Genomic DNA, 25212 nt, shown 5'->3' with positions numbered 1-25212 from the left:
TTGAAAGCCAAGTGTGGATTGTCTGCAACAAGCAGTAGCTTCAACTCCTTTTGCACACATTCTGCCCTGTGTTTTCCTTTTGAGACTGTAAACCACCTTTTATGAGGAAGAATTACTGAAACCAGTTCCATGGCAGAGGGATATAACCCTGACTACTTCTGTGTCCCAACTTCGTCGAGTAACCCGGGTGCCTGTAGGAGCTGGCCAGTGAGATGGGAGTAGTGGCTGCAGCTTGCTATATGGGTGACACCTAGTGGGAGCACTAGGTGCTCAACCTGTGGATTTTTGAGACAGCAGAGATGACACTAACATAGTGCATTCAGACTATGTAAGTAGCTGAGGGGAAATTGGCATGCACTGCACAGGCATGCTTCCCTTTGGTTGGCAGTGGTAGCAGGCTTGGAGAAGCCACCCAAGGTGAGGGGATGTTCTACTGTGGAGAGGGTAGGGTTCTACTTACACTCTGACTGTTGCCGGGGAATGAAGAGCTGGTGTGGATTCCTGGGCAGGAATGAATGGGCCATAAGGAACTTGCCCGACCTAAAAATATGTTCTTGTTCCTATATAAAGACTTGGTTACAACAATATAATTTAGCTTGATGCTCTCAGACATGCACCTACTTTCCCATTGGCACATTTCAGTGATCAACAGGAAGCATGTAATTACCTTTGCTCCCATAGCCCCCCCCCCCAAAAAAAAATGACTTTCTCTGTACAATTCTGATCATCTTTCAGTTTCTTTAAAATCAGCAGTCTCACAATAGTGTCAGCTTTTTGCACAGATATATGCATAGTCCTTCACATTCAACAGTGACTGTGTAACTGTTTTATGCTGTCCTATACGGCCTGCCTCCCTTAATCCCCCAAAAGATGGCCGCTTTCTGTGTACACATACGATGTTAGATTATGATGAAAATGAAAGAATGAATGACCACAGTAATGTATTTCAACTTGTCTTTCTCAGATGTACATACACAATCCCTATCCCCAAGAACTGACAGTCATTTCACTGTTATTATGTAACTGTCCTTTGCTTTCATACACAGATTGCCATAAATGTCTTTTAGTTTTTTTGGGGGAAAGCAATCACCTCAGATATGCAGTTGAAAAGAAATAATGTCCATAATCAGATTTAAGCTTGCCACCATCTTTCACAAACACCCCTACCCCAATCAGCATAATAAATGAACAAATGCAAGCAAACAAATTACTGTTACCAGCATATGTAGTCATGATGTATCACAATGTTTAGTCAAAGGTAGCTTGATTTTCCCAAACAGTGGCACTACTTGGGATCCTAATCTCACTGAGTACCTAGTGCCAACTGTCAAGTTGAAACCTAACTCATTTGTAACACAATATGGAAGGCCCTTGTTATGTTGCAAATTCTGATTACTGCCCTGCCTACTTTACAAAGCTTATTGTGCTTTGTCACCTTTACGGGTAGCATAATACAATATTCTGAGCTAATGATTTATGCAGCAGACAAGCATGTGAAGAAGCAGAGGCACCAGTAGGAACCAATACTCTCTCCAAGTGCCTGACTTTCAATTTAAAATTGTATAGTGGACTGTTTCTCACCTAATACCCTTAAAAGCCTAAAGAAAAGGGTTGAAGCGGAAGTAGCATTCCTATGAAATGTCTTTCCTTTCCCCATCCATCCACAACCCCTTTTCCCATTTTTGCACATGGGGTCGGGGTGTCACTTCAACAATGACAATCATCTAGGGATAAGGTTTACACCACCTGGGGGATAGCCTTGCTATGGGAATTCTTCCACATCACACACACACACACACACACACACACACACACACACACACACCTATGGCCAATTTAGTGCGTCTAATCCACCTACTGCATGTCTTTGGAATGTGGGAGGAAACCGAAGCACCCGGAGGAAACCCAAGCGAACACCAGGAGGACATGCAGACTCCACACAGAAAGCACCCCCACCTAGGATTGAACTGGGGGATCTCATGCTGTGAGGTGACTATCCACTGCACCACTGTGTCACGCTGTCAGCTGCACAATGTGTATAAACGTGCCTTTTTCCATTTGTCTTAAAATGCAACATGTATATTAACAATAATGTTATTATGGCTGACAGCATTTTTTACAATTTGTGCACACCTCTTGAAGTATTGGGTCTCTGATGGCCTACTGAATGGAATTTCACTGTTTACACTGTGCCATGGGCAGTTTTAACTTCCCATGGTAGATCACTGCATTAAAGTTCATAGCTGTGAAATACAGTTACGTTTTTGTGGGGAGTTGCAGCCATCCCGATTTATGGGGGTTTGCCCCCAGTCTCTAAATCTACTACCTCAAAAATCACACCACATCATATCTCAGAAAAGGGCATCAAGTTGTTTCCCTTTTCCAAAAGATGGTACAACCTCACTTAGAAGTATATAACTGTGATGCAATGGTTCAAAACCTTCCTGCAAAAAATGTTATCCTACCTTTAATTATTTTATTACTTAGTGCAGCTATCAGTAACAGTGACATTGAGGTGTAATTGGTATGTCAGGATTTGGTAAAATCTGACATTGATCCTATCAAGTAAGCCAGTTATTTAAACTGTTATTGTCTTTTGTTCTCGGATTCCCATGTTGTATTATAGTTTATACACATTATGTAAAATAATGCAGAATTTTCCCATTTAACAAAACTGTTACAATTGTTTGTCCTTCACTGTCTTCATATTTGTTTTTTGCCAAAGGTTGCCTGTAACAGTATATGTACTGAACAGATTGTCATCTTCCTACTATGTTTAATTGTCACTGCAGCTTTCATTCATTTGTCCTATCTGTGACTAACCTTTGCCCAGTACAGCTAACCCAGTTAACAAGGAATAGTTAGCTATGTCCTCCTTTGAATGAAATCCAAGTTGAGACCGAGTCGTAAAGTGCTTGATGAGGAACACTGTGTTTAGTAACACACCATTCCTATGCATTCATTACTCAATTATAGAACTGAAGGTTTAAAAATAGTGTATTCTTGCTCTCTGTATAGTTGTACAAAAGTACCTACTCTGATTAATGGAGTACTGCCTGAATATATTGTCAAATGGAGTTGTTCAGACTCCTCATTTTGGTCTAAGGGCACCAAGGTTGCGACTATAGCTGCTTTTTAAATAACATTGTTTTTAGCTATTCATTGTGGACACACTTGTGGTAGCTGATATAACCATATAGCATAAGATATAGAAATCAGTTTTTTGTTTTTGTTTTTAATATGGTTCTCAATCAGATGAATATGGTATCTGGTACAATTCTCATTTATTTTTATTAATGTTCCATTACATGTGATATTGGCTGCAAACAGAGTTCCAGACGGGTACAGTACAGTATATATATGTGCTTTGAATAATGCAACATCTGTATGAGAAATGCAGTGGTCTGGAGCTACTTTGTGTTTTTGTTTTCTTTCCATTTCTTTGTAGCATGGCAGCAAGTTGAGGAACAGCTGGACACAGCTCAGCATGTGGAGAACGGGCACGGACTTGTGCAGTATGTGGACAAAACGCCGGAGCCTAGTTTGAAGAGTGAGTAGCTCTGACTTTCTTTTGGTCTTGAGGCTGGTGGGATATTGGCTGATAGTTTTTGATTATTGTCCCTTGCAAAGGTTTGCATGGATATGCACATAATTATGCTGCTCTTCCTCAAGAAGTTTCCTCACATTGGGATTATGAAAGTGGATGCTGTCTGTCTCTACTCCTCAAAAAATGAGGTGGCCCATACAGTGAGCAGATGCCAAGCTTTTTGCCTTGTATGATGTGGCAAAAATTGCAGTTTCTTACCTTCTCCACCACTGTGCTGCATGTGTACGCCTGTTCACGTATGCACCTGCTGCTGACTCAGAGCATCTTTCTGCCTTTGGTGTCCTTGTCTGTTTTGCTGTCAGGCCTCCACTGCAGAGGCAAGTGTTGTGATGCTGAGCAACCTCTGTGGTAGAAGAATGTCTGTGTAGAACTGGCCTCTTTTGCCAGCCAAGCCGTTAGTAATCTGCATCCATCATCAAACAAGCGTTGCTAGTTTAGCAGAAGATTTGAGCAGTTACCAGTGCTTCAGGCTGACTGGTGTGAGAGTGAGAAGTTTAAAATCTCACCATATGACATTTTTATTGTAGTGTCTGTCTGTAACAAGGCAATGTTTTTACATGCATCTCCGGTGAAGGTAGAGGAGGATGTGGAAAATGCAAAACAGAAAGTAAACTTGAAACAAACCAGAGGCAGCTTCTACATGGTAGAAGTCTTATGGTTAAAGGAAAATTCAGACTTGAAACTCCAAAAATATGCTTTTTTTTCCATTGTATCTTGATATTCTGTGTTTTTACCAGTACATAGGTTCATAGGTAGGTACTGGGCTATCTGCCCGAAGGTATACATTAGCCCAGCCATGTTGTTTGGTATTCACTGCCCCTTCGGTTAGTTCCCTAGGCCCTTTCTCTAGCAGCTAGTACCCTTGGCCCCTATCTAGTAGAGCTGTTGGTATGATTCCTGGTGTGAACTTTCTGTTACCCATCCACTCGTCAAGGTTCCTCTTGAAGAGTGATAGTGAGGGGCTCTGTCTTATGTAGATCAGGACCTTGTTCCATAGCAAGGGAAGTCTTTGCGAAGGGAATCTATCCCTCCAGCATGTTGTATTCATTGTTGTGTTGAGGTTTATATCCCTAGAGCGTGTTGCTCGAGTAGATTTGGTTTTGCTAAGATGGAGCATGTTCATCCGTTCCGGGTTGGACATGGCTCTGTATGTTAGACAGAAAACGCCTCTGAGAAGGCGGTATGCAACAGAGAAAAGCCTTAGTTGTTTCAATCGTGCTGCATAGGTCAACTGTTTGAGGCCAGTAGTCCTCTTAGTGAGGTACCTCTGTGGTCTCTCCAGCTGCTGGAGATGCCTAGCCAGGTACATTCCAATTGGTGCATTGTACTCAATAATGGGTCTGATGAGGGAAGAGTAGAGGGGCACCACTACATCCTTAGATCTTAATGCAAACCCTTTCATGATCAGACAGGTCACATAGAAGGATTTTCTAACCACCTTGGCAACATGGTTATCAAAGGAAAGCTGACTATCTACTTGGGTCCCTAGATCCCTTATTGCTTCTTTAGATTTCAGGAGGTTACCTCCTATGTGGTAGTTCGCGGGTACTCTGTTTTTTCCAAAGGGGATTACTACGCATTTTTTAGCATTTAGCTTGAGACCATGGCTTTGACACCATGCATCAGTCTCATTAAAGCCCTTCTGGAGGAAATCCATGTCGGCCGGAGACTCTATTATAGCACCCAGTTTGCAGTCGTCTGCAAACGTGGTCAGCCACAGCCCTTCAGTACTTGCCTGTACTTTGGAGAAGTATATGCCAAACAGCAGGGGCCCCAGGACAGAGCCCTGAGGCACACCGCTCGTTACTGATCTGGATTCGGACGTAGATCCTGCTACTCTTACTTTGTGGGATCTGTCTGAAAGCCAGTTTGCGATCCATTTTGCGACGTAAGGGTTTATGCCCAGGTTGGTATGTTTATCAATAATACCCGAATGGGGAATGGTGTCAAATGCTTTAGCAAGGTCAAGGTAAGCCATGTGTACCTCCTTTTCCTTATGTATAGCCTGAGTAACTGTCTCAAAGAAGTCCACCAGGTTTAGGAGGCATGATCTGCCCTTGACGAAGCCGAACTGTGTGGGGTCAAGTGTTTGGAGGTTCCCAATCTCTCCATTTATGAGTTCCATTGCCTTACAGATCAGACTGGTCAGGCTTATTGGTCGGTAGTTCCCTGGGTCGGTTGTGGGCCCTCCCAGTAGTGGCCAACAACTGAAGAAGTGACCTCAGAGTCACTGTTATGTGTGTTGTGTTGTACTTTAATTTATTTTACCTCAAAATGGTCATCATGGAACCTGCCATATTGAAATTATTTTTCATAGATTTTGCTTCCCCTCCCAAGACAGTACCATTTGTGTTCCATTTATAGTACCCCAGTAGAAGTAAAGAAATCATCTGATGAGATGTGTTCTATTCTTGTAACCTGTAAGACAATGTGCAGCAAGTCCTAGGACCACTCAGTGCATTGAATTTCATCTGAGGTCCTCGTTGTCACTCTGCCATAATGCGGCCCTTTCCTAGCTTTCCAGTTCTTTGTTACTATGCTTTCTCTTTTGAATGCATTTGTGTCACTCTGATTGCTGGTCTCTTGTTTTCTTTGTACAAGTTTACTTCATATTGCTTATATACTGCCTATAGTGGAGTTCTTTCTTTTTACTCCTCGACACTACTGTATTGCCTGAACTCAGTGACCATTCTTTTTCTCTTATATCTCTGAAGTATGCTTTATTTCACTAGTTTATCTCTGGTGTCAGCATACACACCTGTGAATCTGTTTTCTCCCTTCTGGCCCCAAAATACCTCAGCCTTTTTTAGAGTCTGTACAGAAGTCATATTACACCCAGTGGCAAATGCCCTTGGTATGTTATCTTTCCAGGCTGGCAGCACTGGTCCTCAATATGTGTTGTCTGAAGGACTTCCAAGATAAATAACTGCATTTCCCAAGTTACAGAATACAGATGTCTAGGTCTCACCCTGGAGCAATCCCTTACCTTTTCTACCCACACAGACAACATCATTAATAAAGTCTTATCCCAACTAAAACTCTGTTCTCTAATCTCATCCCTTCAGTGGTGCACATCTAGCCCTAGTCAAAAATGTCCTTCTTCCCAAGCTTAAAAGAATTACCTCTATCCCTCACCTCACTTTTCACTCAAATTACAGTAGTCAGATACTACAGACTGCTGTTAACAAAGTCTTGTAAATTTGCTGTTCTCGCTAATGACTGTTCTCACTACTGTCATCTCCTAAAATCCTAAACTGGTTACCAGTCCTAGAAAAGGTCAACCTTTCTATTCAGATTGTTCCTTTTCAAAACTTCAAGAGGGTCTATGTCCTCCTCTAAATACAAAGCTTCTTTTCAAAGACCAAGTATAATCATTAAAGAACTCCCAGGAAGGTTACTTTTTGCTAATTCATCCCCCTTTAAAACTAGTATTATGGAACATGATTTTCTCCAAACTAAGCCCTGGTCTCCAGAACAAACTTCCATCCAAAATAACATGCCAGAGCTCAATTACTGAAAGCTCATTCTGGACACGTACACAAGGAAGTAGAGAGCAATTACTTTAAGGATAGTGGTTGACAGAAATTCTACAATCACTAGAATTCATTCATTCATTCATCATCCTTCTCACATTCTTCCTCTTAATCCCATCTTATATTTATTCATGTGTTTATATTTTATATGGTGTATATCGAAATCACTTGAGTTCAAATGATTGAAATTCCTTTAACCTGAATGATAATTTGACTGAAATGTTATTGTATTGACTGTGTTATAGCTATACATAGTTCTGTATTACAGAAGAAAAAAAATGTATGGAAGTGTTTGGAGAAGCTGTATGTAGCTGGTGCTGCTGATGTTCACATATGTGCATTGGCAGCTATTCCTGGTGTATGTTATTTTCATTTTTCTACACAGTTGTATGACTGTGGAGTTAATATATTTTTGTAAGGGGTATGTGGAAGGCAAAGCTTCCCATGTGGAGGTGAAGGGTGAGATTGCCCTAAAAGCATTTTTAAGGTGTGCTTTGCTGTAATTAAGATTTCTATGAAAATGTTTGCATCAGCAGTGATTCACTTTGTGTGTTCTGCCTTTTTTCAATGTTGCACAACTGTGGAATGTATTTAAGGGGGGGTTGGGAGACAAAGCCCCTCCACATGGGTAGGTACAGGAAATAGACTTGCTGCCATGCAAACATTTTTTTTGCAAACTTTTACCTTGGATGTTTTTGACTGTATCATGGTCCACTTATTTTGATTATAATTAAATGTTTTTTTCATGCATTTATGGTATTTCCATGAAATGGGCTTTCAGACATTTTGACTAAGTGACTTGTGTGTGTGTGCATATACAGTACAGTGTATAGTGTGTGGATGTATTATATAAATGTATATATCATATACATTTGATATATAAATATTTATTATTTGTGTGTGTGTTTTGTGATATATTGTATATAAAATGTAGTGTTTAATGAACTATATATAGAAATCCGTCCAAACTCTAACATGTACTTTCAACATGATTAAATCTAACTTTAGAATAGATGATGCCTGTGGATATAGCTGTCTATATGGGGTAACTGTCTTTTGGTATAGGACATTTTATATAGTTTTGTACATTTGCTGCGAGTTAAAAGGGGTTGGGGTTTAAAATTGTTTTTGGTTGCTTCTTGACTGTTTATATTGATGCAAAATGTCTGGAGAAAATGTGACATTGCTTCTTATCTCTATTTGAACCAATAACTACATACAAAATCAGCCTGCAAAACATTAGTATGTGCATATAAGTTTCAAGCTGGAAATGTATATTCAAAAAAAACTGTCCTATATATGTCAAAGTAAGAATGTTTTATCAGAATGGCTACTTTGTCAGTATTGATATGGAATATGTGGCCTTGCAGGTATTGACAAAAAAAGTAGTACAGTAAGATAAATATGGTAATGTATAATCAATCAACAGGGAAATATTCAGGAACAGGTAGTATTCCTGTGGAAGGTTGGAAGTTAGGAGTGAAGAAAGTGAAAGATTTGGAAAGGTTTGTTTTAACAGTAATTTAAAATGGAGAATACCAGTATCTGGGAAGAAAGCTGTGGTTGACTGTATTGCCTAAAGAGGGAAAGGCCCTCAGACATAGCCTCATACAGACTGTTCAATTTCAAGTCATAATTGTAAACTGTCCATGTGACATCCCCACTATGGGCCATTAATCAAGGAGCCTGGATCTTTACCACTTGACACTGGAGAGGGAAGTTCACGTAGAATACAAATTGATACACTCAATATTTCTAGATGCAGACCTGTCTGCATCAAGCACAAATTTCTCTTGAGAGCACACAGGAAATGCACTCAATCCAGGGTCTGGATTTCATCATCTGTCTCCCTCCAGATCCCCAGTAGGACTCCCCACTAGTACAGCAGTAGGGTTGGGTCCTCAGCCAAGTGTCCAAACCAAGTCCTCCAGCACCCTCTCTGTGAAACCAGTGCTTGGGATCCCTGCCCCAAATAGCTGACAAACACACACTTGGGAAAGGCTGGCAAAGATTACTGGATGTGCACCCTTTTATCCAAACTATAACATAATTATCCCTGCCACCAGTCAGTTACTATAAGGCTCTAAAAGGGTATTCAGTTATATGGGGTGAAGTTAATAATATTAATACAAAATGGTAGTGTTGACCAAACAGCAAGACTTTCAGGAGTGGTCAGTTATCACCAAAGAAATATATGCAAATACTCTCAAAGCTTATATATTTTCCAAAAAAAAAAAGGACCAGCCACAATCAAAGTATAAATATATTTAATAATAATTAGTAGTTTCTTGTTCTTTTATCATCTATTTAGAATAAACACAAGAGTTTCAGTCACAGGAAATATTAAAAATAACAGAGGGGAAGTTTCACTCAGTTATAGAAAAACAATATTTAGCTAATCTCACTAACTATTCTTGATTGACTAAAAGAATTACTGTTCCTTAATTAAGTTACTACAGCAAGGCAAGATGATTTGGGTGAGTGGTATTTGTTGTCAGATCCAGTGCAGAATGCTGAGAGCAAACTGTTACTAATATATTTAAATATTATTTTTGGCATACAGAATGATATCACACAGATCTGGTCATCTGACTGTGTTTCTCATGCTATCACCAACACTAGAAGCTGACAGGATTTTAGCACCTATGTGTTACTATGCACTCAGAGTTTTGCTCATACCTCCTGGAAGTCATAAAACCATAAATCCATTTCACTCTTCATACAAGAGCTACCAACTATTCTCTAGCACAGACTTTGCATCTCTGGCTCCATTCAAATCTGTGGGATAATATCTCTATGGCTTAACCCATAAAGTAATTTAATTTCAAGAATATTTTGCAAAGTCAGGTGGATTAAGATTATCTGCTTCACTTCCAGTATATGCTGTTACAATGTATACATTTAATTCAGTTACAATAATACATATAGATTTAATTTCCTTCTAGTAGGGCACACTGATGCATTTTAACACACGTAAACCTCACAAATACATTTTCAGCACAAGCATCTGTACAAATCAGTTTGATATACAAATGACATATGATTCTTTACAAAATTCCAGCTAGTGGTGCTGGCATATGTTACACATCCACTGCTCTATTTCTCCTGGCATAGCTGGTAGTACCTCCAATCATCACAGTCCATACTAGCTAAGAGAATGGAAAAGATGTACAAGAATTGTTTGTCGGGTAAAATTCAACGCAAATTTTCTATTCAATAAAGAGCATGAATATAGTCATAGTAAACAAGTATGAGAAATGGAGAGAATGCAAGTTTGCAAATACACGAGATGCAATCATTCAGATATTGGACAGAGCATTCTGCTACATATGGCAGGAGGTGTAAAGAAAATGTCCCATCTTGCTGCATTTTTTTTACCAGGATATTCTGGGCTGACAGCACCTTCTCGGCAGACCCTGTGTGAGAAGCTGTACAAAAAAAATACAGTTTGTACTTTTACAGATAATACAGACTTTAGTTAGCTTTAAAACCAGTACAGGTGCTGATATTACTGTAGTTATTTGTGTAGTACTAAGAGTCATCTCAAAGTGTCTGTTGTTGCATGAAATAGCAACAGAAATATGTAGCCCTGCAGGCAAACTCTGGAGTATATGAAGACTCCTATCAGTGACTGAACAGAAGGGACATAAGTAGGAGTTTTAGATCTATGTCACAGAATGTTTGAACAATCTGCTCAGTAGAACCGAGACAGTGACTTTAGACTGATTTGTCAGAATAAATTATATTAATGTGGATGTGTTCAGAGAAGTTGGTTTAATTAACTGTGAGCCAGTAAAGATAAAGTTGAGGCCAGATGCTGTCCCATATGTCTTGACCAAAATTAGGAAGGTATCATTCCAATACTCTCCAAAGCAGAGGCACAACTCAAATATATGCTAACTGGGGATTGGTATAATGGTTAAGGTGTTTGACTCATAGATGCAAGTGCATTGTTTGGTTCTCACCTTTGGAAAGGAAATTGGTTAGGCTTAAAATGATCTATTAAGAAGGCTAGCCTAGTAGTTAGGTAAGAACTTGTGAAACCATGAATCTAAGGAAATGGAAAATGAAAATGTTGTCAAATGTGGTATAGCTCAGTGGTAGAGCATTTGACTGAAGATCAAGGTCCCTGGTTTAAATCTGGGTACCTCCTACAAGGGTGGCTTTTTAGGTGTGAGGTTGGCATAATGGTTAAGGCATTTACCTTACAGACACAAGGTATGATTCTCATATGGGGTCATTGACTATGCTTAAAATGGTCCACAAGGGCAGTTAGCCTAGTAATAATTTATGAACCTAGGAACGTGGTACAATTCAACATTTTGTGGCTGAGCCTAGTAAGGGTGCAGGTCAGTGGTACTAGTTATCTAAAACAATGGTGACATATGTCAGTTTAGTTAATGAAGCAGTAGTGAGGGAGAGTTTCATTCTACTTGACCTTTGTCCTGTTGTACCCAAGTAGCTTGGTGCCACGTATTCTCCATATTAGACTTTTCAAGAGGGTAAATATCCTTAGAGAGACAGTTAGATACTAGCAACTTGTATTACTCAATTTGAAAGGTTTGTTATAAAAGACTGCTGTTTCATATAACTTCAGTACCACAAATATTTAACAATTTCTTGAAAGGCCATTAAAATGATGTCATGGATGGTGTACTACTTTGTGGTCCTGATAGACTCGTGACAAAAGATTGGAGGCAGTGCTCCAAACCATTAAAACTTTCAGGCTTGAAGCTAAATAGAGGCAAATATAACTTTGGAAAGCCAGAAATCCAATAGTTCAGTTACAGCATGAATACTGCTGGAATCTGACCAGATTCCAACTAGGTCAAAGCACTAGCAGAGCTAAAACGTCCAGCTTGTATAATTGAACCATACCAGGCCCTAGGTACGATACATGTTTTGGGTAAGTTTGTACTAGAGCTGTCCACAGTGCTACATCCACTGAGCAGATTTACTAAAAAAATATATTTCTTGGTCCTGGGGGAGCACTCAAGCTCGTGCTTTCTGCAAAGCTAAACAAATGCAGAAGTCTGCTCCAATCCTCTCTTACCATGACGTTATGCAACATACTTGCTGATGCCAGTAGCTATAATCTAGGTGCTGCTTTCTGCAGATGGATGAGCAAGTATTGAGACCTGTTGCCTTCTACTCCAAAATGCTAACTGATGCAAAACAGAAATATTCCCAAATAGAAAGAGTGTCTTGCTCTGTGTGGGCTTGTAAGGTGTTTTTTTGAGGCTAGAGAACCTCCCACTCCAGGTTGACAACAAACAATTTGCTCCACTGAGTAATTTCTGTGATCTGAACAAAGCACTGTCAAGCTCCAAGAAGTTGCTTATGAGACTTCTGCCAAAGTGATCATATACCTGGAAACCAAATGATTTGAGGCTGATATGTTAAGACGGCCATTACTCACCAGATACCTCCAGAAACCAAATTTGTTACTGTGTATATGAGCATCATGCCAAATCAACCAGTTACTGCTAAAAGGTCTGAGCTGCACATAGTCATTAAATATGTAAGGGATAGATGTCTTAACCTTTGGATACAGAAAAGCCATCTTGTATATTATACTGTCTGAGCAAAATTGTCTGAATGCAGTGTTTGCTACTGTACCGAGACAGAATTGTTGTATCTTCACAATACGTTGAAGTGCTTAAATGGATACTTTTAAGGAAATAAAGGCCTGACTAAGTGTTGTGAAAGAGCCAAAATATTGGTATGATGGCCCAGTATCAATATGGTTATTGCAAAGCTTGTGTCAAACTGCCAATTTAATTTTCACAAATGAGAGAACTGTTGCTGCCACTAGTACCTTGCACTACTAGTAGTGGACTCTTGATATCCAGAAATTCTGAATGTTTCAAACATGAGTAACCAACAAGTTATTGGTAGGTTCAAGACAATGTTTACCAGATATGGCATACAAACTGAGTTAATCACAGATAATGTTACACCCTGAGTATCCTCACAGTTCCAACAGTTTGGCTTTACACATACTATGTCAAGTTCTCATTATCCAGTGTCCAAAGGAGCTGCTGAAAGAGCTGTCCATACTGGGGGGTTGGGGGTTGGTATAATGATTAAGGTGTTTGCCTCACAAAAACATGGTACAAGGTTTAATTCTCTTCTTTGGAAGAGAAATAGTCTAGGCTTGAAATAGCCTACAAGAGCAGCTAGCCTAGTAACGACCTTTGAACCAAAAAGGATTCTATCCCTGCCTGCTCCTCACAAAGCTGTTATGTCTTCCCTTACTGCTCCACATAGTTCTATGGCAGTAAGCCCTGTACAGCTGATGCTTGATAAACAAATCCAAAGTTTTCAAACTGTGCTGGAATCCAAATTGTGCCCAAAGACTGCTCCTTTTGAATCCATCAGTTAAAAAAACAGCCAAAAACTGCAAGATAAATATAAATAATTTTATAGCAGACTATTTCCCATGCAAAATCTACCTGTCCTTCAGTTGGGTCTACCACTGTGCCTAAAACTGGAGAAGGGAGAGAAAAATACTGGTATTACAGTAGAAATGATGGATAAACTATGATCTTGTATGGATAATGGTGCCATTGTGAAACATAACCATAAATTGTCAAAACAGTAGTATAGTTGCTCTTATAAGTTGTACAATAAGAGTGACATGTAACCTGTTCTGACAAGAGGTTCTGTAATTTGAGTAACATGTACTAAAAGCACCATCTCCATGATGACAAAGTTCTTGATACATAATTTTGAACTAGTGTCAATTATCATGCCAAATAACTGGCAAGTGTCACTGAACCAGATTTCTACTTGCTGTAGACTCTGTACAGTATGTGGAAAATATGGCACCCTTCACTTCAGGCCATTTTATTTAAATGAAAGAGCCTCCTCAAGGGAGATAATGTATATGTATAATACTACATGAGCACCGGTAAGACAGCTCTTGGTCAGAAGCAAGTCCCAGGTACATCACTTTGCTAACTTTTCTCAACTCTAGTGAGAACATGCTCAACTTCATAGAGAGCAAAGATCTATCCCATGGGTTGGGACTCGAGAATTAAACCGCTTTATCTGCTGTAGATGCAGCACATACCAGAGCAAACTCATCAGCATTCTAAATGAGTGTGGCTTTAGTAAAGGGGGTATCACATCTAGTTTACAAGTAATGGAAAGAAAAAGGGCCCAGGGCCAATCCCTGAGAACCTCTAGTCTGTAAAAAGTTGGGTGTTACAGCACAGCAGCAAAATCACCACTTAGGATAGGATTGCACAGTGATGGCGATGAGTAGTGATGTTGGTTCTTAGGACTGGTATTCTGAATTTCGAAGGTAAACAAAAAAATATCTAATATGTTAAACACTTTCATTCCTGCATATTCATAAGGAAGCATTTTGGAATTAATAAACTGAAAAATAAAGAACTTATATAAATCTGGTTTTGTGATAGAAATTAAACAATAGAACAGTAGATAAAGCAAAATAACAGTAAAATAACAGTATAAAATTAATTTAGCTGGTAGTAATTTAAGATAACTTTTCATATTAAGTCATTAAGTCCAGTCACTTTTTTGACTACTAGTTAACATTGGCTGCAAATACAATTTTTCAATCATTTCTTTTTTGTTGTGTCCAAATGTTCATAGATCCTCTGTGAAAGCTTCCCCATGGTTTTACCAACACAGAAGCCCTCAGAGCTGGTTCATAATCCATGTTTGTTTTGTAATTTCTCCAAATCTTTTGGGTTTCTAATACCATGACGGGAATGGACCCCATTCCAAAGTCAAAGTATGATTAAAGTTCATGAGATTATTATTGTTTCAATCTTTGATGTCAGCCAAAAGTGGTCGTTGCAGCACCCGCAATTTGCCCAGTAATGACTCCTGCAATTCGTATGGGATTACATGGATTGGTAATATATATAGATGTGATTTTATAAGACCCATTGCTCCTACTACTATTGGAACTATCTGGGTATCTTTCTTCCACACTGCTCTCGTTTCCGCCTGCAGATCTTGGTATTTTATGACTTTGTATCTCTCTCTACGCAAGACACTATGGTCACTGGGTGTGGCGATTTCAAAGATCAGTGCTACTTTTGTCTTCTTTTCTTGGACCACTATATCCGGTTTCTAGCATCTATCTTTTGAACTGTTGGTAATGGGCGATCCCATGTGATATAAACTTCATTTTCTATGATGCTTAATGGCTCATGTTTCCAGTGTTTTTCAGCCATTTCGATAACCTGTTTGCACAATCCCCAGTTTGCACAATCCCCAGTGCAACAGCCTCGCCACATTGTTATGCCTTTCAGTATACAGTCCTTCTGCCATTAATGTGTTGCAACAAGGTGTGTGACTGTTTCCAATTCGGTATTACAAAACTTACATTTGTCCGTTTCTCCCACATTTTCAATGGACTTTGTAAACCAGCATGTATGTAGCCCACTTTCTTGGGCTGCATATATTAACCTTTCATTTCTTGGTTTGAATTTGCCTCTGCTTAACCATTCCTGCATTCTTCTTGATCAACATGAGGCTCTTCCAGAAGTTTTCTATACTTGCAAATATATTTATGTTTTTTCCACATTTCTTGCCTTCTCATCTGGTCCTTCACCTTATATTCTTTCATTTGTTTTTTGGCACATTCAGTTGCTGCCTGTTTATCTACTTCTGATTCGATTTCCATTCCTGCTTGACGTCGATATGCTTCTGCTAAATTAAACAGAGAAGTCATCTTAGATTTATTCTCCTCATGTTTGAAAACCTTCACTACATTTAGATCTTGTGAGGTCAGTAGATGTGTGGCGTCCCACGATTGCAGATCTATACATGTAATCAATTTCAAGGAGGCCCAGCCCTCCTTCAGAACAGGGAACATATAATCTTGGTATACACTGATTTTTATAAATCATTTGCTGAGCATGAAGCATCCTTCTTGTTTTAATATCTAATCTGTCCAACAGTTTTTGGGGCCAGTCAATCACTCCAAAACTGTACGTTAGGACAGGAAGAGCAAATTGATTTATAGCTTGGATCTTGTTCCTAGATGTCAGTGCTGTTCTCAGGATTAATTTAAATATTCTAAAATATTCCTTACTGAGTTTTTTTCATATTTGTTCATGTTTTATTGCTGATCCTTCATCAGTTCCCATGTATTTATACACTCCCTCTTGCTCAAGTATTTTTATATCACATTCTTGTCCCAAAGTAATGCTTTCCTGTTGCTGCAGTTTTTCTGCTTTAAAGGTTGCTTTTGCACATTTTTCAAGACCAAATGTCATTCTAATATCATATGAAAAAGTTTTGACAACCTGCAGCTGTGGTTTCAGTACCTCATCTGATGAGCTATATGATTTTAAATCATCGACAAAGAGAAGATGAGAAGTCATTAGACTTTGTTGTTTTCTAGGAGCCAAATTGTAGCCATAGCCTAAGCTGTTAAGTAAATAGCTTAATGGATTAATGGCAAGGCAGTATAGCAGTGGTGACAGAGAGTTACCCTGGAATATCCCCCTTTGAATTCTTATCTCTGGGGTAATAATCTGCCCTTTATCATGGCTTAATTGCAAAGTGGTCTGCCATTGTTTCATGGTTACTGTAATGTAGTCACAGTATAGGGTGTATCTTGTATATTTTTAAGCACGCTTTTTTATCTATGAATGTGGGATACTATCAAATGCTTTTTTGTTGTCCATCCATGTCATGCTTTGATTCTTCCCCTTTTTACAGTTCTCCACTATAACTTTATTTTACAACAAATGATCCTTTGTTCCATGTGACTTTTTTATTGCCCTTTTGTTCTACTGCCATAATTGGGTTTTCTTATAAATGATTATAAACTCTGTCAGCGTCAATTCCTGTGTATAGTTTATACATCACCTGAAGGCAAGTTATTGGTCTGTAATTTTTAGGGTAGCTTGCAGGTTCACTCTTAAGTAAGAGCATTGTTTTGCCTGTTAGCCAGTATGGTGTCTGTTTGGGGTACGCATATAAATAGTTCTTACTCATGGCTAAATCCTCATGCAAAGATGTTAATATTTTTAACCAGAAGCTAGGTACTGCATCTGGGCCTGGCATTTTCCAGTTAGAGGTTTTCTTAACTTTGTTTCAATCTCTCTGGCTGTTACTTCATCCCATCCATCCTGCACTTTTAAACTTCTTATTCTTTCTTTTACTTCTTCTATCCTTTTAGCATCTTTATGTTCCACAGGATCTTCATAGATACTTCTCCAAAATGTATCTACTTCCTCTTTTTTGGCGGTCTTTCAATTCCTTTTAGCTTCTTTCCCAATTCTCTATAAAACTTTTTTGGGTCATCAATAAATTGCTTATTTTGTTTATTTCCCTCATATTTATCTGTGTATCTTCTAAGTTTTTCCACCTGTGCTGAAATTTTTAGTTTATTTGTGATAGTGCATGATAGATCCTTTTCTAATACTGTGCATTGCTTTAATCACATCTATCTTTCTTAGTATTTTTGTTGATCTATTCACTCTTCTATAATCTTCTAACAGTGACACTTCTTGTCTTAATTGCTTTATCGTGTTCTCTATTCGATACTTCCATGATGGTATTCGATTTCTCCACTTCCTTTCTCTCACTACCCTGTCATCTTGTGGTAGAACTCAGCACAGTAGTATATCCTATTTACTTCTGTTATCACATCAATCTCTATGGACAGTCCTAATTACTGCATTCATTTGTTTTATCAGATTTCTTACTTTTTGGGTTTTATTGACCTTCTGCAGTCTATTTCTCTCATTAATCTTAATATATCTATCCATGTCCATTAAATCAAGAAACTCTTGTCTTAGCTCATTTTCTTCCAAACTGAGGGCACATCCCTTATTTTCCATTCCCTGCGGGCATTCTATAGAAGGTTCTATAGCATCTACCTGTGGCACATTCTCTTCAGTTTCATCCAGTGTCATTAATATATTGGAACTCACTGGCCTATCACTCCTCAACATTGACTGCATCAGCGTGTCCACAGTTTCCTGTTCCTTTCCTTGCTGTCTAGCTTCAAGTGAACATTTATACTGGTTTCTTGTGGAAGGCTCGAAAAATATCCTGGTATGGCACCTGATCAATTGCTTCCTGTTCTACTGGTTTCCCCTTAATTTGGATATTCATTGCTCTGTTCCACTGCTTCCCCTTAATTTAGATATCCATTGCTCTATCCTGATGTGGTGCTTTCTGTATTCTGTTTTCTACACTGAATCCTTCTCATTGCAGCTGCTCCATAACCTCAATTTCTATTTCTTTGACTTCTCCATTACTAATCTCTTTTTCTACTTTTCCTCTTTGTCTTCTTATTTTTTGTATTGTAAAGTTTTCCATATCTGGATTCCTTTGCCTGTATTTCTCTTCAAATATCTTTGGTGCTGCTCTTTTTGTATTGGTTAGTTTTGCTATCTCCTTTTCCATAAATATTACACCATATTAAATCTCTTTTCCTTTCACATGTCCATATTTCTTCACCTGTCTCCTGATCTTCTTGCTTTTCCTTATTCTGGGGACTCACTCCATCATGCTGTGATGTAGTCTGTGTTAGACCTTCTACATTAATTCTATTTCTTTAACTTCTGCTTTACTAATATTCTTTTCCACATTACATCTTTGTGATTTCATTTTTTTATTGTGAAATTTTTCCATATCTGGATGCCTTTGCCTGTATTTCTCTTCGAATATCTTTTGAGACTGCCTTCTCTATATTAGTTAACTTGGCTTACTCTTTTGCATAAATATTGCACAATATCAAATCTCCCTTTCTTTCTCATGTCCATATTTATTTTTCAAATATCTCTAGGTTTTGTTTATATTTTTGCACTTCCTCAGATGCTTCTTTTTCAAAACAGATCAACGTTTCTTGATCTATATACTGTTTTTCAAAAATCTGTTGTATTAATGAACGCACATTTTTATATGAAGCTTCTGACAGTTTTTCCTGTGGAAGTATTTTTCTTTCCTCTAATTTCTCTTAATCTTTTTGTATATCTTGTGTCTGGAAATTCTGGACTTTTTACATAACGGAAACAATACATCATTTCTTTCTTATCCTCAGTAGTCCACTCTTATCATCTTTATGGCTCTTCTTTGGCCAATCAATTTTTGTGGACTGCTGCTTCCTTCAACAACAGGGGGGCATCCTCCTCCTGGGCCTAGCCCCATTGTAGTAATGTTTCCGTATTTTGAGGATTCTACGCTGTCATTTTTTCCAGTCCTGGCACCTGTGCACTTACCAGGATTGAACACTTTTTTATCCTGTGTCTTGTGCACCCAGCTATCTTTTTTTGTTTTTGACTTACTTCTGTCCATGATATATGCTATATAAATACAGTCTATATATCAGTGTCGCCTTGGTGAGATTTTGTGAAAAACATGGTCCACCTCGCGAAGGTACTCAACAAGATTTGAGGATGTATTCAGTTTCAGCACAACTACTCTCCTTTGCTTGCTGACTTTTCATCTCCCCATGTTTGCAGTGTGGCAACTCTAATGGTCTCTAATATCAAAATGTGTGCCTCTGGAAGAGGAGTAACTCATGATAAGTTGATTTCTTTTTTTCAAATGGGATTTTTAAAATTTGGATTTTTATGGGATGGAAAAGGTCTCTTTATAAACAGTGTTTGAAATTTTTTTTAAACGTCTTTATTGAATTATCACTTGTGACATAGGCACATTTACATTCATATAGAAGCAATCAGACTATATTAACATAAACATTATATTTTACACATATTGCTATATATCATATGACCTAAGCAAGGTTGCATAAATTATTCAATTCCTGCCATTTTTTAACCAAGAAACATCTTTATTAAGCCAATCATACATTTGTATAACTGAAAACAAACCACACCGACACAATCCTAGTCGTAAGTATACATCACAAACCATACTGACACACTTCCAGTTGCAAACATTATACATCACTTACAATCTGCTCAGTCTTTATTACTCAAGCATTACATAGCTCATTTAAGTCCTGCCACCATTTAGGCCTCATTCCTCCCTTGTATGTATTGTTCCCACAATTCCCATTTTTTCCTATGTAGTTTGCTCCTACCTTTTTCTAAAGATCTCAATTTCAGTTGTTTTATCTCTTACTGTATTCACTACTTCCAGTATAGTTGATTTAGATTTTAATTTCCATTTTCTAGTAATTGTTTTTTGGCAGCTACCATTATTGGACACATTAAGGCTTTACCATTTCCAGGCAATTCTGATTCTGTATCATAACTCAGAAAAATCATCTCCCTCATCAGACAAATCTGTCCACCCAGCATCTCTGACAGTGCATCCTGCAGGGAATCCTTAAAGTCTGCCAACTCACCGCACTCCCAGAAAATATGTTCCCAGTTGCCTCTTTCTTTCCTGTCACCTCCAACATTTACTGTCTGCTTCAGGAAAAATTCTCAAAAGTCTATTTGGGGTATACAAATATCTATGTAAACATTTCAGGCAAAAATCCTAAATCTTCTAGATTTTGTTGCATATTTGGGAGACATACATATATCCTCCCATTGTTTCTTTGTGAATTGTTTACCCAATCTCTTTTCACAATCTTTTCTAACCTCCTCTGATTCTTATAGTTGTCCTGCAATATTTTATATGTTCTACTAATTATTCCTTTTTTAATGGCAGCTTCTGTTCTAGATTCTATTAACTCTACTAGTGCTGGTCTTTCTTCTAAGATCCCCTATTTCTTTCTCTTTGCCTGTAGTCTATCAATCAATCGCTGATAGGGAAGGCAGTCTCTATCCTGCAGTCCAAATAAATTCTTGGCGTCTTCTCACTCTGTCATCTTTCCCTGTCTGGTTATTTGCTCCCAATACCTTGGTTCCTTTGTCAGTTTTCTGCAGTAAATTCCAGCCCCCTCTTACTTATTGTCTGTATCCCTAATTTCAGTCATCTCTGTCAGCAGAATCTCCTTTCTTCATTCCCATGTTGGCTTAGTTCTTAGAATAATTTCTGCTGCTTTATAATATTCTGCATGATTATTGTTATTCTCTTTAAAGGCCTACATCCAAAATCCCAGTCTCTTCTTGTTTCTTGATTTTCCCCCATGTTTCTTTCCACACTGATTTATAGTTTTCTGCTTGTGCTATGTATAGGAGTCTTAACTGTGTAGTTCTGAAATACCCCCTCAAATTGGGTAATCTCAAGCCACCCCGTTCTACTGGAAGAATCTGCTTATCCCACTTGACTTTTGCCATATTCCCCTCCCAGATATAGACCTTCAGCTCTTTATTAATTGCTACCCACTTCTTCTCTGGTTGATAAAAATATGCCTGACCTATGTACAACTAAAGGGACTAACAACATTTTAACTGCTTGTATCTTACTATCCATATCATATAACAAAGCGTCCATTTTTCTCAGTTTTTGTGTTATCTTTTTAGTATTTTCCCACATGTCCTTAGTTGCCACATTAGAATAATTTTTAATCCATACTCCTAAATGTTTCATTTTATCATGTCCCCATAAATATGGGTATTCCTGAACCAGTTCATGTGTGGGTACATAATTACTGCTATTGCCTTTGTTTTAGCTTCATTAATTTTATATCCTCAAAGATCTGAAACTGTCTCAAAATGTTCCACAACACCGTAACGTCTTTTTCTGGTTTTGTCAGGTACAAAATATCATCTGCAAATAAAGCTAGCTTTTCTTGACTACCATACCAATTATATCCTTGAATTTCTGAGTCCCTTATTTTCTTTGCCAATGGTTCTAAATATAATCCAAATAATAAAGGGGAAAGAGGACACCCCTGCCTGATTCCTCTGCTCAAGCAGAAATTATCAGAGAGGACCCCACCCACTTTAATTTTCACCTCTGATCCCTCGTATATTCCCCAAATCTACCTTATAATTTTTTAAGGAAATGCAAATGCTTCCATTGCCCTGCTCATAATGTCCAGCTTACCTTGTCAAATGCTTTCTCTGCATCAAGACCCACCAACAACAGTGGTATTTTCTTACATTCTACTTCCCAGTGGATCATCAGTGTTCTGTTAATGTTAAATGTTTGCCTCCCCTCCACAAAAAACACATTGATCCATGTCTATCAGTTTTAAGCAGTGTTAGAATTTATTTCTGCATTGATAAAGAAGTTTATTTTTTAGCTAGATGGTGATATCTTGGCTTATGTTTTTTTTTTTTGTCATTACTGTCTTGTTTAGAGAGAGATGCAAGGATGTTATTTTCAGGTAATTTTGGTGATAATATGTTTACTTTTATACTCAAGTGATTTTATATGTTTGTGCATATGTCTGCATACACGTACACATGCATTTTGTCAATAATCCTCATTAAAGACATTAAAATTAGAAAAAAATGTGAATGTATTGCTACACATGAAAAATATTGGCCTACACATGTAAGTGCTTTTAATTCAAATTGAAAGGACATCATCAGCCTTGTATATAGCAGGCAATAGGTGCTGTTAAACAGAAAACAAATCATATGATGAAACCTAACCCATTCCAACAAAGACTAAAACAGGTGTAACTTGAAACATTAAAAATTGAGATGTACCTCCAGTGGAGCAAATAGCCAGATGAGACTGATCAATGGCTTTGTCCAGATTTTCGCAGAATGCCCAGATTTTTGCCTTATATTTTGGGTCTGTTCCTCATAAAATGTGGGGTATTCTGGCATATCACTACGGACGTATGTCACTAAATTATAACATACATTCGAGTTTTAGACCTCATATCTTTCAGAAAATGCAGAAAATGCAGCTAATTCATATCCTATTGCCCCGGCAATGTTCTAAGTTTATAAGAGCAACATTTAAAACATGGGCCTTTGTCCCCTCGTTATTTTAGGCTTTGTCCAGATTTCTTGGACTAAGAGGTTAAGGTATGGAAATATGCTAGGACTGTAAACACAGAAGAGATCCATTTTACTGGTAGAATTACTACTTTAAAGACAGACAGCAGTTGCTGGAGATGCTGCTTTGAATACAGTAAAAGAAAGCAGGAGTTTTAAAATAACTTTATTAACTGGGAAAAAGTAAAACTACTGACTGCAGGCATGCCTCTCAACTGTCAAGATTTTTGCCTCATTATTTTTGGTGCGTTTCTCAAAATTTGTGGTTTTCTCCAAATCACTGAGAACTGAGGTCACGAAATGATGGCACATTTGAATTTTATGCTTCTTTCACGCTTCATATCCTTCAGAAAATACATCATAAACCAATTCCAAGTATTCTAGCAACTTTCTAAGTTCGTAAGAGCAATATTTTAAATCTGTCCCTGTTTTTGGGCCTTTGTCCCCCATTATTTTAGGCTTTGTCCAGATGTCTTGCAAATAGGTTGAGAGTTATGACTGCAGGTGAAAAAACTATTCTCAAACTACACTCATTGTACATTTTGCTTATTTAAATGTTGCTTTAAAGAAGTCTTTAATTGCAGTCCCTGTTTTGACATATTTATTTTTCTTCCCTTGCAGATTTTGTTCCTTTTGACCTGGAGGAATGGTGGGCACAGAGGTTTTTGGCCAACATTGAAAACTGCTCATAAAGACCAGTACCCATGTGATGCCCTGTGCCCACTTGAATTGTGGACTGCTTCCTGCGCTGACTTTGTTGGAATGGAAGCTATGTATGGAATCAAGTCTAGATGTGGCTTGGAGTGGTCTTGATTTCTTGAATTCCAGGCAGATACTGGCAGTATGGATTGTATATCCTGTGGGAGATGATGTCCAACTTCTCCTTGTTGCTGCAGAGTCAACTGGATGTTCAAAACTAACCGCATGGGAGAGAGTTATTTCTTTCCAAAGTTGTCGAATGATGCCATTCCCAACAGACTTGAACCAGAACTGACTAATACCAGTTAGTGTTTACTAATTACCTTATGAAGGGCTGATATTTTTGTAGAGGTCTGGATTCAGTGGATGACAATGCCTTGGGATTTGCCTTTGCCATTTCCAGCAATTGGTTGTCATTTTTTGTCTTTATATTCCAAGTGGTGTAGTGGGGTGCAGTCAGACCTTGCTATGCCAGAAATACATTACTCCTTGCAGACAACAGCAGTCCTGCCATCAAGGATCTTACCTGACAAGCAGGAAGCACATGGACATCACTTCTGGGACAGTTGTTAGTGTTTTATGCATTCCAGAATGTCATTGCCATCTGTGCCTATTTATGAATTGCCATTTCAGTGTTACCTGACAGAAGGCTGTGAAAAGCTCAGAGAAACTAAGGAGGACTCTGACTTATTTGTAACCAGAAAGGCCTCTTTTCCTTCTATAGCTTGGGTGCTGCTGTTGTCTGAGGTTTATAAAATGTGGCATTGTGACAGGAGAGCATTACTTAATGAAATGCTGTTCTGTATCATCTTGTACAAGATTCAGTATCCGGGTAAAGATTTGCTTAGACCTGTCTGTAGGTTATGCAAGGGTCTGTACAACAGAAAGCCATCTTGAACAAAGAAAAGTGCCTTCTGTGTCTCTTTTGTGTTAGTGCACATGCACACCTGTACCATTACTGTTGTCTGTGAGTCTTCTGTATTGATATTTTGAAAGTAATGAGTTCTCTTTTGTGTTTAATGTGTAGTTTCATAGGTTTGATTTTCTTCCAAGCCTGAGAATGCATTAGCAGCATGGTGTGTGCCATTTAAATATACCACACTTTCCTGATGTGAGTTTGTCAAATTGTGTTCAGGCATGCCTGAAAGATCAACCTGGCAAAGCATGCAACTCATCAGTTTTATCCTCCACACTGACCATATTGTGGAGGAGGAGGAGTAGAATCCCCACTTCCCTTGACCTGTATATTCTGCAGTAACCACTCTCTTTAGAGCTAAGCCCACTTACGTGTACAAACCTATGTTCTTTACAGCTGTTTGGGTAAGTACTAGTCTAGCTTCTCTTGTGGGCCATTATAAGCCTAGCCAATTTCCCTTCTTATGCCTGAAATAACTTATCCCATTTGGTTACAAATTGGCCTTACCCATCCGCATGGTCAAAAATTATATATTACCCCTAAGGAGAATAACAGGGATTCTACTATGTATGATTTGAGAGGATCCATGCATGGGATAAAGCATTTAGGAGCTGCCTGTGCCCATTAGTAGTATAAGGG

At 38.4% G+C, this 25212-nt stretch overlaps 1 protein-coding gene across 3 annotated transcripts in view; it reads left to right on the top strand.

The window, feature by feature from the left end:
• The window catches only part of MCRIP2 (MAPK regulated corepressor interacting protein 2), a 232159-nt gene extending 207503 nt beyond the window's left edge, over positions 1-24656 (top strand). For all 3 annotated transcript variants that reach the window (XM_044089344.1, XM_044089345.1, XM_044089346.1), the window contains 2 exons: positions 3449-3550; positions 23580-24656. In XM_044089344.1, the coding sequence (XP_043945279.1) occupies positions 3449-3550; positions 23580-23650 (173 nt within the window). In that variant the 3' untranslated portion in view covers positions 23651-24656. The remainder of the gene's footprint in view (positions 1-3448; positions 3551-23579) is intronic.
• Positions 24657-25212: the final 556 nt, after the last annotated feature.

Source organism: Protopterus annectens, chromosome 12.part0, assembly GCF_019279795.1.
Source record: "Protopterus annectens isolate FY-2018-M chromosome 12.part0, PAN1.0, whole genome shotgun sequence".
NCBI lineage: Eukaryota > Metazoa > Chordata > Ceratodontiformes > Protopteridae > Protopterus > Protopterus annectens.
Note: the sequence above shows the minus strand (reverse complement) of the source record. Positions and strands in the feature narration are given on the sequence as shown.